General features: G+C 39.9%; 1 protein-coding gene across 1 annotated transcript in view; it reads right to left on the bottom strand.

The window, feature by feature from the left end:
* The window catches only part of MAP7 (microtubule associated protein 7), a 104,478-nt gene extending 89,682 nt beyond the window's left edge, over positions 1-14,796 (bottom strand). The window contains 3 exon segments of the mRNA XM_059831417.1: positions 6,364-6,414; positions 6,417-6,440; positions 14,664-14,796. Of these exon segments, the coding sequence (XP_059687400.1) occupies positions 6,364-6,414; positions 6,417-6,440; positions 14,664-14,796 (208 nt within the window).
* Between the last annotated feature and the right edge of the window lie 761 nt (positions 14,797-15,557).

Raw genomic sequence — 15,557 nt, 5'->3', positions numbered from 1 at the left:
TTAGTATATTAACAGAAAAAGCTCTTGAAATCTGAACAGTTACTTCTCTCCCCCCCCCCAGCAGTAATAACACAACCTAATTTTTTTTTTCTGTATAAGTCAATATTCACTGTGGCATGAGAATAAGCAGAAGTCAGGGCTCCTTGAGTGTACTGTTGGCTTTGCTCCTGGCCCACTGTGTGAGCTCTGTCCCTCCTTTACCCTATTTCCCTAAAAAAAGTTAAATTTTTGTTTCTTTAAAAAAACCACTTTGTTAATCTTAACAGATTTTTTTAATGCTTTGCTAAAAGTCTCCTTTCCCTGTATCATGAAGCCCTGGAACTGCATGGACAGGGTGATGTCCTCACACTCAAGAGCAAGCTAGTTTATAAACACTAAAGGAAACAATTAAATAACAGCATTGGTACTCTGAGAGCAGACCTCTCATGTTGAAAACACTCCCCAAACTCCAAAGAGCATTTGATGAAAACAGCCAAGTGCAATGGCTTAAGACCAAGAACAACAATGTAAAGATTCCTTCTGCCCTTGTTGAAAGTTTAATCACTTCCATGGCTGTCCTGGAACAACCACCGTAAGGCAAAGTATAGCCAGAAGAAGAGAACAGCACGGGAATCAGCCGGCAGCTGACAGATACCAGAAGTGCTCCGCAGTTCCCATTCCAGGAAGAACAACACCACATCTTTCTTCAAGTCCTTATGAGCCATTTGCCAGGAACAAGGCCTGTACATGACCCAGGTAGTCCAAGAAGTTTCATTAGATGCTGAAGAAAGCCCTCTGTGCCTAACAATGTGATCAAAATGTGCCGAATAATCTTTTTTTAACCCATAATTACACATTTGATTACAACAGTGTTAGCAAAGGAACTTGCTTCAACTATGTTGTTATTAGCCTTAGGCATGCCAGTTTGGTTTCAAGCATTTCTACAGTAAAAGGTTATATAATTGTATGCATTTGGATTTCAGTTAGGCCTATATCCACAGAATCCTTTTTTTTTTTTTTTTAAATCAGCTATTTTGATTAATAATATAGTTAAGAGGGAATTCACTCAAGTCTGAGATCTGCTTCCCTCCTACTACAGGAGGAGAGAACTTAGGGAGTTATTTCAGACATTTGTGTACCTAAGCAATGATGTCTGATACACTCTTCAGTAGGAGGATGTCAGGAGAGTCATGGCTTCCACTGTTGAGCAAAAAAAGGCAAGTTTCAGTTACAAGAAGTTAGCATTAAGCAACAGAGCATGTGGGCTTCATTAATAAGAATGAAAACAGAGGCAGAATCCAGAAGCTTGAAGTGCCATAATTTGCAGTTGTTTTAAGAAAAGAAAAATATTTGTATTTATTACCATCATTTTAGAGTTCCTACAAATGAAGGCTACAGCAGCTGAAGTTGGTTTCACTAGGATTACTGGAAAGACATGGGAACTTCAGCTAACAGTTCAGGGAGTAAGCCATTTTCCTTAGAAAAATGCACACATTTTCCAAAATGGTGTTTTAGTGTAGTGTCACAAAATGTTATACATGTAACTACTGTACAGTACCCATGGTATACATGTACCCTTTTGAAACACTATCCATTCACTTTTGTTATAAGCACATCTGTATCTAGATGTGACTACACACCTACACATCTGTTCTGCAAGAACTGTCAGGAATTGCACCTTGCATACTGGTGCACCTTTCCTCCAAGCTATTCCCCTTTCTCCTAGCAAACAAAATGCTGCGGAAAGAACAGTCTCTTCTGCATTTAGCTAAGCTGTATGTTTGGCAGCTCTTTAAGGAAACAGCTCTGAACTGAGGAATTTGGTGAAGATTTAGAAAACAGAGCCACACTATCAAACACAGCAACTACTGGAACAGTGAATAGAGCCTCAATGACAACCATGCAGCAGTTCAGTGTTTAATTCAGTGGTAAGAGTAAGTAGCCTCATTACTCCCCAAAGCATTATTTCAGGCAGTTAGTAAGCTGCAGCCAAAGCCTAGTCTTAAACTTGTGCAAATGAGACTGCTGCTTAAAGTACTTGCCTCAAAAAAAGAAAAAACACAAACCCAAAAAAGCCTCCCAAGCCTCCAAAGCTAGTCAATAACTTTTGGGAACAGTTCACTATTAAATAATTCAGACTTCAGAGACTACACATGAAAGAATTGAGTGTACCACTTCTTTGTGATACTATCTCTAAGGCACAGGCTAACTGCATCAGTACAGTCACTTCTAGCTTTTGTGTTTCAAAGTCCTGTCTTTATACATACTGGATGACATTCACAATCCATCATTGTACCATTTCTCTCTCTCTGACTCATGATGCATTGTTTCCAATAGAATAAATGCAGGAGAGTCAATTCAGTGCCAGGTCCCCACAGCTAAAGCAGTGCAGCAAATTGATAGTATGGCTGCAAAACAATCTAGACATTTACTGCCAATAGCATAAGAACAAACCCAAGGAATTTGGATCTAGTCCAGCACGATGCCTGTCCAGTTCTCGTAAATGCAGCTTTGATCTATGGGAACCTCTGAATTACAAGAAAAGTCAGAAGAGCTAGACGGCACACAAATAGATGCTACTCCAAGTAAACAGAAAGTGCAATCTTCTGGGAAGCTCAGGTAAGTAACCATTTCAACAAATAAACATGAAGTGTGAAAAAGATAGATTTCAGGAATAAAAAAACCCCATAATTAAAGTACAATTTCTTCATAATGCCTTTCTTCCCTGTGCCAGACACTCTTACCCTATCTCCCCATTAAATCCTATCGAGCCCTGTCTCTGATGAGTAGCAGGCTGGGTGCTTCAGGACTGAAGCCCTTTGTTTTTCCATACAAGCAATACCAGGCTGTGCAGGAGCAGCACTGCCTGCAGTCCTGCCACCATGCCTCAGCCCTGACTGAGAAGAGGGATGATTCAGACCATTTTACAAGCATCTTGCTCCAAAATCCCTTTCTGCAAGTTGCCTAAATAACAACTCCCTGCTTCTCAAGAAAGGATTTTTTTAAAAGTAATTACTCCAGCGCAAAATTATAGAACTTTTTACAGTTCTACTGTTTTGAGATATGACTGAATGTGACAGCAGGATGTACAGACCCATCATTAATTCAGAAGATAAACAGATCTGGGATTCAAAGGCTGATGAGAAACTTGCACCAATTTCAAGGCAGCTTCACGTACTACAGCTATACATGTCCCTGGAAGCTGTCTCATTCTTTGAAATGGATACATATAGTTATTTATTTCAAGCAAGAATTTGACCACTAGTTGTTTACTTGCAAAATGCAGTTCAGTTCAATAAAGCCGGAGAGATCCAGAACAGGGCAGTAAGTGCTTTCAGTCCATTACCAAAGTTGTTGTGAAATCACTATCAGCATATGCTTAAACTTTCACTCTGTTGCACTCTTGGATCTTTAAATGGGAAAATTCCGTGGCAGAGAATTGGTTGAGAATGGGGAAGGGCAAAGGCTTTCAAAAGCAAGTAAACAGACCCCCACACAGACACACATGACAAAAAATTTTGTAACCAAGGAGAAAAATTCAAAATCTTACTTTGAATTACAGTTGTTGGATCCTGCTTATTCCACAGAACATCCCGTTCATTAGTATGCAGTAACTCTACCAACCCACTTCATCTATTCTACAGCATAATTATAAGAAATATCTTGGCTTTCTTTAAGGACTGATCAAACAGATGTTACCAACATCACAAATACAAATGTAAACCTTCTCATAGGGTTGCTCCCTAGCTTGTTTCTTTTTGAAGCTATGTTAGCTTACACATTTTTCAAGAGCAGGTATCTGCTTACATGGTTCACTAGTAGCAATGTGTCAGACCACACTCTGAAGAGACACAACAGGGCAAGTAAGAGTGAACAGCAACAAAGGAGGGTAACCTCTCTCACTAACAGAGATGACCTTCTTAAAGCTTTTGGTAACTTACCAGGTCAAGTTTACAAGGCCATATTGTTGTTCTCCCTACTTAAAAAAAACCCCACCACACACAAAAGAGGTCAAAGACATCTTAAAGTACCCCTGCGAGAACTCCACTAAAAACCGGCCTGCAGACTTCCACATTTCATCAGCAGAACCTTCTTGCCTTGATTTGTAGCAAAAAGCTACAGCCTCACCATCGAGGCCTAGATTAGTGATAAAAGCTTGCTACTGAGAAATCCTAGGACAAGATTAAGAAAACTCCATAATCAAAGCCTGGAGTATAAAGAGAAAGACCAAAGAACAGCACTTTCAAAATTTAACTTTAGTGAAGCTAAATCTTCACTGAGTGTTAAAGGGAACTGCTAGTAGCAGCAAGACACATTGAATTTCTCTTTACAGACAGACAACAGCAGGGCATGTTTGCAGAGCTAAGATGAGCATAAATCACCTCCAAAAACATTGGGGTCAGGAGCCTATTCAGAACTCCAACACACTGTAATCATTGAGATGCTGTCTTCATTTCTCAGGATAGGAAGATTAAACCATCATACTGTCACCTTAAATTTTTCAGCCTTGGAATGTTGCTCATCACACAGATGCCACAAACAAGTGAAATCTGTAAGGAGGGTGATTAAACAAAAGTCTAACAGAAAAAGGAGGCATCCATAAACATCACCATGGTGTGAGCGTCAGTCTTCGCTATACTGCTTTCCTATGCTCTGCATCAGTTATTGACTAGATTTATGTTAAACATTGCAGTGAAAAGCCAAGCTACTCTGCATACAATCTTCAGTGACACTGAGGATCTGAGATGTGGTTTACAGCAACAATCCAGGTAACTCACAGAGACAACAAGGCTCACAAAAACTCCCTGAACACAAACTAGTTTAGACAGTTGTGTTTCTTAAACTTGAGAATAACCTGGTGAAGAAAAAACCTGGCACAAAAGTAAATAAATACATTATGGAATATTTCAGAAGAGACAGATTGGAAGTATAAGAACATACCAAAACACTGATAATCTAGGCACAACAACAAGCACAAGCTGCTTGGTCTGCAGCCTGGTTTTATTGCCAATACCTCACTCAGCAGCTGGTTGTTGCTGTCCTTTTCTGGTTTACAGATGGTGACTGCCATCTGCTTTTTCTCTACCCCTTTACCCTCTTATTTTGCAGTTCAGACTGCAACTAAACACACCAGTTTAACATAGCTGGATGGCTGGAAAAGGTTGGTTGGGGTTTTTTTTGTTTTTTTTTGTTTTTTTTTTTTTTTTTAAACACAAACTACTTTTTCTTCCTTTGCTACAGGGAATAAGAGAGTGAGGTAAACATGTTTTGGTTTTTCTAGTGAAAGGGAACGCACACAAAACGTGAAAGTAGCATTGCCTAGAGTTTGTGTGGACTGCACATCCCTCAGTGAAATAGCTGTTACAATTAAGCAGCAATGACTGGCAAGAAGGTTCAGCAGTTTGTTTTCCACCATACTGCCACTGCTGCACTCAGAAGCATAAACAAGTGCTAACTCCACTAACATCACACCTCTGTCTTCAAAAACAGCTCAGACACATTTCATGTCACATTCATAATGTCTTAGCACACAAGCCAAAATTCAGTATTGTAATTTTCATCAGTGCATTAGTCAGCATGCAGGCAATGAGGAAACTGACTTTGAAAAAGGAAAAAAAACAAAGCTAGAATTGGCTGCATAAAAGGATGACTTCTCATGTCAAGGGTGGGTAACTGGATAAACCTGCATTTCCAAACCAGCTTTCTGAAAAGCTCCCTGAAGCAGAATTGAGAAACAGGATAGCTTTGTACACTAAGATACAACAATGTGAACCAAGTTCTGTCAGCACTTCTATAATAAACTTTGCCTGCGCGGGAATTTAAAATGAAGCTGAAAAAGATCTGGAATTCAAGAATGGAAAAAACAAGCCTCTTCAGCACCCTTAACAGTATATTTTAGGATGTTATGAGATTTTACATCCAGGATCTTTCACTGGACTTTCAACCAGTCAGATTGTCTCCGCCCAAGACATCAGCACTCTGATCATATTCACATCAATTAAATTAGAATTCAGGCATCCTGCAGAAATGTTATTTTTGAAAGTATATGTTACTTTCTCACTCCTTTTTCTCATTGTCTCCCAGCACACAGACAATAAAAATTCTTCTTAATGTTTTTTGTGTCTTCCACTATTCTCAGTTCCTTTAGGAGGCATCCCCGTTCCTGATAAAGAAAGAGAGCACGTTTCTAATACAGTATACCATGCAATAGGAGGTGGGTATGGCACTAGGCTGCAGCAAGGCTCTTCTGAAAACAACACTCCACCAGAGCATTTCCTGGCTGCAGGGGTGTGCAGTGGCATCAGCCTCATTCCACAACCCTCCAATGCTAAACAAAATAAAAAACAGCAGCAGATCACAGAAGACATCTGTGAACAGTTGTACCTGGCATGCCAGATTGTAGAATGACATTTGTTCCTACGTCTGCTTCAGATTAAGAGGAAAACCCAGAAGAAAGTTGACTCTGAAAAAAAACAATCAACCTCTATGTGAAGGACTAGGCCAATTAGTAGGCACGACTGGAGATTCAAACTGTAGCAGTATTAAACAAGGGAAATAAAGGACTGAATAGCAGGTGGCCAGCAACCAAACTACAAATTCAGTGTGTAAGTACATTAAGTCCCTTCTGGGACTTCAGTACTTTCAGTATTTCTCCTGGGTTGTTCAGGTTTTTGGGTAACTCTCAACTCCTAAGCAAACTGACTCTTATCTCCTCTTTCAAGTTAATTGTAAATCTGGCCTCCAACACACACTGCTGAAGATCAGTTACTGAGATTATGGACCAATTGTAAATCCACAACTATGCCTTCTATCAGAAAACTCCTGCTTTGCCTGAAGCCAGCTGTATAGACACTAATACCAGAAAAGGAAGAGCGCTTCAGCTAACTAAGTTTTTATTCCCAAGTGAAGGACATCAACTGGAAGATTTCTATGACTTGGAATCTCTGCTACGTTCCACATTTTGCTTCCCACCAGTCTCAGCAAGTACCTGTGCTCGATTTGCCTAAACTCTTGAGTCCAAACCCAGTTTCCTCTTGTTGACATCTGTACAGATAAACTCTGTAGATTAGACATGAACTCAAATCTACAGCATAGCTAATCCCTGAGAAAAACTGTGTTGCCTCTACAGAGCTAAAGAGCAAAACTAGGCTTCAACAGATCTGAAACAACTAGAAGATAATCTATTTGCCCAGCATTAATAAAAGGGAACAAAAACATCAATGCACTTTTAATCTGGCAAACAGTTAGAAGAGAGAATCCTGTACCATCATCCCACTGAAGCTACAGGAGGCATTATTCTAGTTCAGAACAACTCAACAGTTCCCCAGCACAAACACACACACAGAGCAGCTACAGTTCTGTGTCAGTACTGACGCAGCAGTTCAGCTTTCCACCAGCATAGCCTGACCCAAACCCCCTTGTCTTCCCCTCTAGTACAGGGACACAAATTCTACTTTCTGGAGAAATCTGCATGCAGGTTAAGCTGCAGTGACCTGCCTACCAGAACTTTGTTTATTCTAGCCATTACCAGCAAGTCAATCATTTAAAGGAGAAAGTAAAGCTAACATTCAAGTGCTTCTCCTCTGAAACTGCTAGTCTAAAAAGAAAATTTAAACAATCTGCATGCTATCCCTAGTCATTCCTACCTTGAGCTTGACTAGGTTACACTACACCTGTACATACAAATCACTAAGATGGGGTTTGGGACAATTTGGATATTCAAAGACTGTCATAGTCAAACCTATAAATCAATGAGATGGGAGTTTTGTGTAGAATTTGGTAAAAGTGATTCCACTCCTCTGAAAGAGAGGAATACTTTGCCTCAAGCAACAAGATGTGAAAGCCCGAGTTTTAGAGTACTCTGATTTCATTTCTGACGTTTCATCTGCATTTTTATTTGCTTATTAAACATTGCCCATAGCCCCTCTCACCTTCATTATACAGATCTGACCCACAGACACAAGCATCTACTCATACCATGCTTCAACTCCATGCAGGTGAAACTCATGTATGAGTTTCAAGTAGTGCTTGGCTGCAAAAACAGTGCACTGTGAAATGCACCTTCACTGACTGAAGGTAGTTCATTAAAATAGAGCAAGTTGCATCAATCATTGTGGCATTTGTTCTCCTGGCACATTACTGTTGTGGCCTGAGGTTGGGTAGACTGGGTTAAATAATTCCTTATTGTGGCTTAAAAAACACAAATCACTTCTGAAGAGACTTCTGATAATAATACAAAACTCTTTTGAGATGCTTTCACTTAGAACTCTTAATTCTCAAATCCCAGAAAAACAAGTTCTCCAGTTATAAAGTAAAATACAGATTGAATTTAAACAAACAGGGGAGGGAAAAAAAAACCACAAAGTGTACTCTGTGGGTAGCTGAGTAAGCAAAGAATGTACATGTGTGAGTGTGCAGGAAGAAAAATTATGTATTCCCATAGATTCAGCTGAGCCCAGTAATGAGCAGGGTTCCATCATTACTTGCTCATGGCTGGAAGCAACACTAGGCCAGTGCTCATTAATTTCTCTCAAGTTCAATATGACAAGCAAAAGGTGTTCTCTTAAAAATAAAGCCAGACTTCTATGTACCTGGATACAATGGCAACTTTGAAGGAGTGAATGGATACAGCAGTTTCTGAGCAAGCTTGCAAACAGCAGCAAGAGTGCCAAGACTCTTTACAACACCACAATCACAGAAACATCAGGGGATCTAACTGCAACATATTTCTTTTGAAAAAAATACGTGCTTAGCTATTGCCTCATTTTTCCACTGAAAAATAAAACCATGGTACTACCCAGGCACATGTAATGTGGTACAGATAGGGCACAGAGGTCCCTTTCTTCTTGCTGTCATCTTATTCCAACGGCATATTACTGTATAAACCCCTTGAAAGAGTATTATTTTAATGTTTTCAGGAAAAAAAGAATGCAACAAGACCTCAGAGAACTTCAAGATCCTTGGACAGATCTACCACTTTCCAGGTTTCTCTCTCTCTCCCATAAAATATTACCATAAACCTACATTCCTTTTACATGTATTTTCTCCACAGTTGGAATCGTATCCCCAATTCAAGGTTTTTAAAGCCACTACTTTTACAGTGGTAACAGTCAATAAGGCAGAAACTCCACTGCTTGCTATCAATCTTTCACGAATGGTGTTTCTTATTGTATAAAGCTTTCTTGAGAATTGTCTAAATTAAAATTGAACTCCAATCTTTTTGCAACTTCAACAAGCATTCTGTCCTACAAGTACAGTAACCAAATACTGCATCCTGTTCTCACATGGACAGCTCTGATGAATATTATGTTATCATTTATATCTTGGTTGAAATAACCCTCATTACTTACAAAAGTTACTTTGCAAAATTCTATCTTTTCCCCAATTAGGATTATCCTCAGTTCACATACCAAGTTAACCTGAATTCCTTTTAACAAATTATCTTAAACTTTGAAGACTTTGTTGTATTTTTTTTGGACTTTCGCCATCCACCTACTCAATGTCAAGTATGCTCCCTGAGCACATGAATAGATCACAGGCTGTTTCGCCCCACAAAAACAGATGACAAAGTATATGAACACAGTCCTCCAGAATTAGCAGCGGAAGCCTCTGCTTACGGAGCTGAGCTGGAAGCGTAAGATGATTCTTACCCAGCACAGATAAACTCTCAGTAATCCCAGCACACACTTTGATGAACAGGCTGTGTTACAACACAAGCTAAGTCCTCAGACCTGGGACTTTCACTCTGAAAGCCAGGGGGACTGAACAAATCGGATTTGCTCCACTGGTCTGCAGGCATATTCCCTGCTATCCCTGAGACTTCCAGCACTGTCTCTTTGCTTCATTGCAAATAAATTACTCCATGTTAGGACCTCTTTGTCTTTATTGCAAATAAGTTGTCTCATGCTACCCAGCACCTAAAACTACGAACAGCGAAATCCTACAAAGGAGACAGCTTTGTAGTAAGCTTCTGGAAAAAACACAACTTCTTTCTGCACCCCCAACAGCTGCAAATTAGGTAATGAATACAGGGGTTTTTAAGAATATACCTCCCAGATCCTTTGAGAGTTGTTTTTAAATACATGTCCAGAAAAATCACAGATACTTTTGGACCCCTCTTTTGCTGCCTTGGCTAGCGGACAGAAAGAGGAAGTGGGGAGAAACATTAGCAGAACCCACTGGAAGGAAAATGCAGGATGACAAACCACATTGCCCAGGTTCTCAGCCCTGCCCCTTTACACAACCAGCACTGTAATGAGAATCGGTACCTTTCCTTCCTTCCACCCACTCTTTCCCCTAACTTTGTGTCAAATGCAGATGAGCAAGATAAGGCTACCAACCGTCATGAAAACCTCCAATGGTGAGCCAGGTCACCAGCCTTCAACAGCTGCTCACTGTTCTGCCCAAACCAAACTGGAGGTCATCCTACTGACTAATGTTAAGAGGCCCTATGGGAGAACCACCATCCCAGGCAGTTTTGCTGGTTTAGAGTGTGGTGGAAGCCAGAGACCAAGCTGTCATTCTCAATCCAGCCTGAGGCACAGACTCTGCAGCGTGGGATAAGATTACACTTCCACACCCCATGCAGTACCTGTTTTGTAGGTATACAGTTTCAGTTTCCAAGACTATCAGTTTAATGCCCTTTACGATGCCAAATTTCCTTTTCTTTCAGGTATCTTGTTTGTGTTTGGGTATAGACACAGAGCAACAAAATAACAACTGAATTAAAAGTTAGCCAATCTGAGTTTAACAAGGAATATATTTCCCAATACATGCAGAACACTGAGACTAAGCACATAAACAGTCACATTAGAAGAAATCTCCCTCATCTCCCTGGATGAACAAATCTTACATTTGAAATAAGCATTACACAAAAACATTACCATCCAGGCAACAGCAGCAAAATCTGCTGGTAATAACAGACATCCCTGCCATGCACCAAAGGACTGAAAAAAACCCTTTTCTTGTTTTCAAGATGACCAAGAGTCAGTGTTACTGTTCAGAGACCTAAAGCATATATATCTGGCTTTCTATTAGCAGCAATACTCATTCAGCAGATTAGACGTACACTCCCTTGATCAGTTTTAAATAAGCAGGCACGTGAAGGATTCCATTGTTAGGTTAGTTGAGACTTCTTTTTATTCATTTGCCATAAATATTATAAGGTAGCTATTTCAGTTATTATTCAAATTTATAATCCAGAAATATTAGCATTACTTTTCTACACTCTTCAAATGATAATTTTAGAAACACAACATTATCAATAGCATGAGAAGGTATTCCCTCCCCACTACCCACCCCCTCCTACCCCCCACCCCCCTGCAAGAGGAAGGAGAGGAGGCACCACTTAAAAATTTCATAAAATTGAGTAAGAGTTATTAAGACTGCATCCAAGGTGCACAAAATCAACAGAGCAGAGGAGGGAAATACTAAGGTGAAGTCAACTGAATTGCTTGTGCCTGAATTCAAAGAACGGCCGCGGCCAAAGTTCACGCACACCGGATGGATACCTTTAATTAAACACTGATCTACCTGGACATATCCTTGTGATTTACATAGAGCGCCTCATTCACACACTATCTTCAGTCACAGAAACAATATTTAATAAACAAGCTTTAAGGGAACACTGAAGCTGTGAACACTGAAGTGTGTGGTTCTGTGTGGTTCTGTGCCTGTTTTGTCCAGTTTCTTCATGGATATAGTTGCAGAACTGCTGGAAAGCTGGTGACTAGAATCAAAAATTATTCAAGTGCAAAACAAGCTTCTGTAAATCCAGCCAAATTGTGTTTGAAGAGTGTGCTATGTAGCAGAATTCCTGTATGTTATAATGGGAGAGCAAAATGGAGGATATTAATAAAAGAAAAAAGGCAATGCAAAGTATTTTTTATTTGCATTGTTCTACTAGGCAACAGCTGGACCTCAAGAGGCTGCAATAGTGGGCGCTATACAGACACGTAACAAAAATGCAGGCCTTGTCCCAAAGACAAGAGGAGGAAAGGAAGTTAAAATATTTGGTGAAAAAGCAGTGAAATACAATTCACAAAGGAAATGAAGTATCAGGAGCCTGTGGCTACAAAGATCATTGCAGGCTTTTAGTATCTCCAGATTAAAAAAAAAAATCCTTGACAAAAACATTTTCATTCCATTATTTGCTTACACTGGATGAACAAACTCATTGCCTACCAGACTTCTCAGATTACAATACAGGCAGCCAAAGACAAGAAAAGAAATGGCTGATATCAAAATCAATTTAGAGAAGATCTCACAAATGTTAGCCACTTTATGATCCACATAAATATTTGCTTCCCAGATGACAAAAACAACTCTCATACAAACTCTAATCAAATCTTAGTATTCTGAGAAAACCTGAACTACCAAAATGATAATTATTTTAAAACTTGTGATTATATTCAAATATCCTTAATGGAGAATGAGCTGCTTTATTACTTTGGAGTATCAGATCCATTAAAGGCCCACAAAGACAGGTCCAGCATGATTATAGAAACTGCAGATGAAGACATGTAGCCCACCTCCCATGAAGATGACATGGACTTAGTATGTGCTAAAGGAAAAAAAAGAAAAAACGAAACATCTCAGCAGCTGCAGGTGCTTGCTGAGCTAACAGGACAGGTACAGAACTAAAACAAAGCAAACACCATAAAGTAGCAACAGAACAACAGACTCTAAAGACTCAAGGAAGTGTCACATGGTCCATCACACACCTATGTTTCCGCTCAGAGCTGCACTGGAGTAACCTTGCTTGGTACCAGGAACGGAGAACATCACCCTGGCTACATGTATACTCCATGACCAGCCACTCCAGCTCTAACCCACCTAACCACTGATAACGCATTCAAATGTACAGAAGGGTAAGTAACTACATGTATCAGTGTGCAAACGGTGTTCTAGAGACAGTATGAGCCATTTTAAGTATTTAGTAAAAGAAAAAAAAACGAGCATACTTCCAAAATACTTTGTACAGCCTCCTATGCTATTTCTCACTAGAAGCATTCAAGGTAAGCCACCAAATTTTTATCTTATTAAAACCACATACACTGGTTAGTTTGCTGTCTGTGCTCCTGTACACATTTGTCTACTTACATTTCACAGCAACAAGAAAAAAAAGGAATAATGAAAAATGGAACCTCAGTTGTAACAAGAGGGGCAAAGGATAAGCACATCTGTATAACTGCTGCAAGTAGAAAATACCAGCTAAGTCAACAAGAACTTTCACCCTAGGAAACTATCAATGCCATTGAACAAAACCAGGAAAATTATGGATTCTTAGCTTTGTGGACTGTTGACTCTGGAAGTCATCCAGTGGGTGATAAAGGAAAGTAATAAGCTTCTTAAAACATTACAAATTCTAGTGTGAGGTTATTGAGTTTTTATCTCCATTTTATATGGGCAGTTTCAAATATACAGAAGAGCAGGTAACTATGTACACAAGACCCTAACACATTAGGCACATTAACAATGACTAGCAATATATATTTTATTACAATGCTCAAATCTGTCAGGTTCTTTACTCTTCTGAGGAAAAAAAAAAGTACAAGCTGCAAACTCAGAAAATCTTGAGTTCTGAATTTGTTTGTAACAGCTAACAAGCTACCTTCTTCCTTCAGGAAAAAGAAAATAACCAGTTACCTGCAAATGATTCAGCTCTAATAAATATACATACTATAAATTTGCTATTTAAATGCTTGCCAGCCTCTCCTGTTACATGGTAGACTGGTAACATCTGAAATTTGAAACACTGTCTTGAGGCTACAAACCAACGTTTGTTTTGTAAACAAAAAAACTGGTACAATTTTTTTCCCCAAGTAAGACCACAAAATGGAGTGCTCATAAATGGAATCACTTGATCACAAAAAAGAATAAAAATTCTAATGATCAAATTTAAAATTCCAGTCACAATTGTAAGGTGCAGGAACCCTGCCAGACCAACAGAATTTAAATACTAGGATAAATGTGGAAAACATTAATTACATGATACAACAGAGACAGTGGCTACACAGGCTTGACAGACCTCTGTTCTAAATCAATGACCATCAGCATGCCTCTGCCACCACCACTCACCTACATTAAACACCATAAATATTTTTCTTTAGCAGTTACAATCTGTTGAGTTTTGGGGTTTTTTGGGTTTGTGGTTTTTTTTGTCAGACATCAAAGTCAGCATATTTGAATGACGTGTATTTTTCTATACTTTGTCAAAGGCACACTGCCCCTTATGCACACGAACGGAAATATAGTTAATTTTACATTGTCTTTCGCAAAGTTGTCTTCTATAACAGGCTGGTATTGCATTCTGTGTTGTCCAAGCCTACAATCACTTTTTTATTTTAATAGTTATTTATCCAGACTGTGCACAGAAATCAAAGAAAACACACAAAAATTCACTGATATTTCTGATACAGGACCCTTATCCCTACTGGAAAAAATCAGGTTAATAACTAAAGTATTTTTTTCTTCCTATCCAAAGCAGATGATTGCGTAACAATCCAGGGGACTTAAATACAGACACCTATCATGCACAATGCATTTCAGGGTGCTAATATGCATTGCCAAACTGCACTAGTCACTTTACAGACTCTAGCACACAGAAGAGCTAATAAAACGTTGTGCTGCTGTGCAGCATATTCCACACACAGCCCTGATTGCGCTGCAGAACCGTGACATACCTTTCACTCTTTGGGAATTCCCGTTCTTTTGCTGCTCATCCTCTTCATTAATGGTGAATAAACCTAAAGGATTTGGCCTGGCACTTGTCTTCTTCAATCTCTCTTGTCGAAGGGCAGTAGTTGAACCAGGCATGTTGCTGTTGCCTCTTGCTTCTTAAAAAAAAAAAAGTAAGAAACTGCAGCCCCTGCTTAGCCACTAGCTGCAACACTGCCTGTCCATTTCAGCACTTGTAACAGATCCCCTATGGATAAGCAGTATGCAAACAGCTGACAAATACCAACATCCAGTCGGCAGCGAAAGGCTCGCAGTCTTTCTGCACCTTCAAGAAAAGCCCTGATTAAAGGCACATTGGTTTGGATGCTGCTCTTTGCTGTCTTAACCTGTTCAATCAGATCCCAGCCCACAGCTCCAGGTTCCTTGCTGCAGCACGTTTTTCCCTGCAACCCCCTTCCAGCTACAGCACACTAAAATATTCAGCACGCAACACAAGAGGAGAAAATATGATACGCTGCTGTTAACAGTTGCCCTGACAACACTGACACATCCTAATCAAAGGGGGTCTGTGAGTGTTGTCTCCTCAGCTGCAGGAAGCCGGCCTCAGGAACGCCGTCTCCCAAACGCTTGCGGAAAGCTGGAAGCACCTCGGCAGCAGGGGCTGCTCCTTCCTACTCACAGGGCGGTGGGAGGATGAAGCTGTGCTTGCACAAGCAGATGAGCACTGAGCGAAAAGAAGCCTGGAAGGCTCCAGGCATGAACCTGCATTTTGCCAGCTGCTCTGTTTATTCATGTTTAGAAATTTTAGCGTAATATAAACTAAAACAATGAGGATGAGTCTTCTTCCACATATGCATGTGTTGGGTGTCACCCCCCCCCCATCCCTTAACTTAATCACC

This window comes from Gavia stellata, chromosome 2 (genome assembly GCF_030936135.1).
Source record: "Gavia stellata isolate bGavSte3 chromosome 2, bGavSte3.hap2, whole genome shotgun sequence".
NCBI classification, from domain to species: domain Eukaryota; kingdom Metazoa; phylum Chordata; class Aves; order Gaviiformes; family Gaviidae; genus Gavia; species Gavia stellata.
This window is presented reverse-complemented; position numbering and strand designations above follow the sequence as displayed.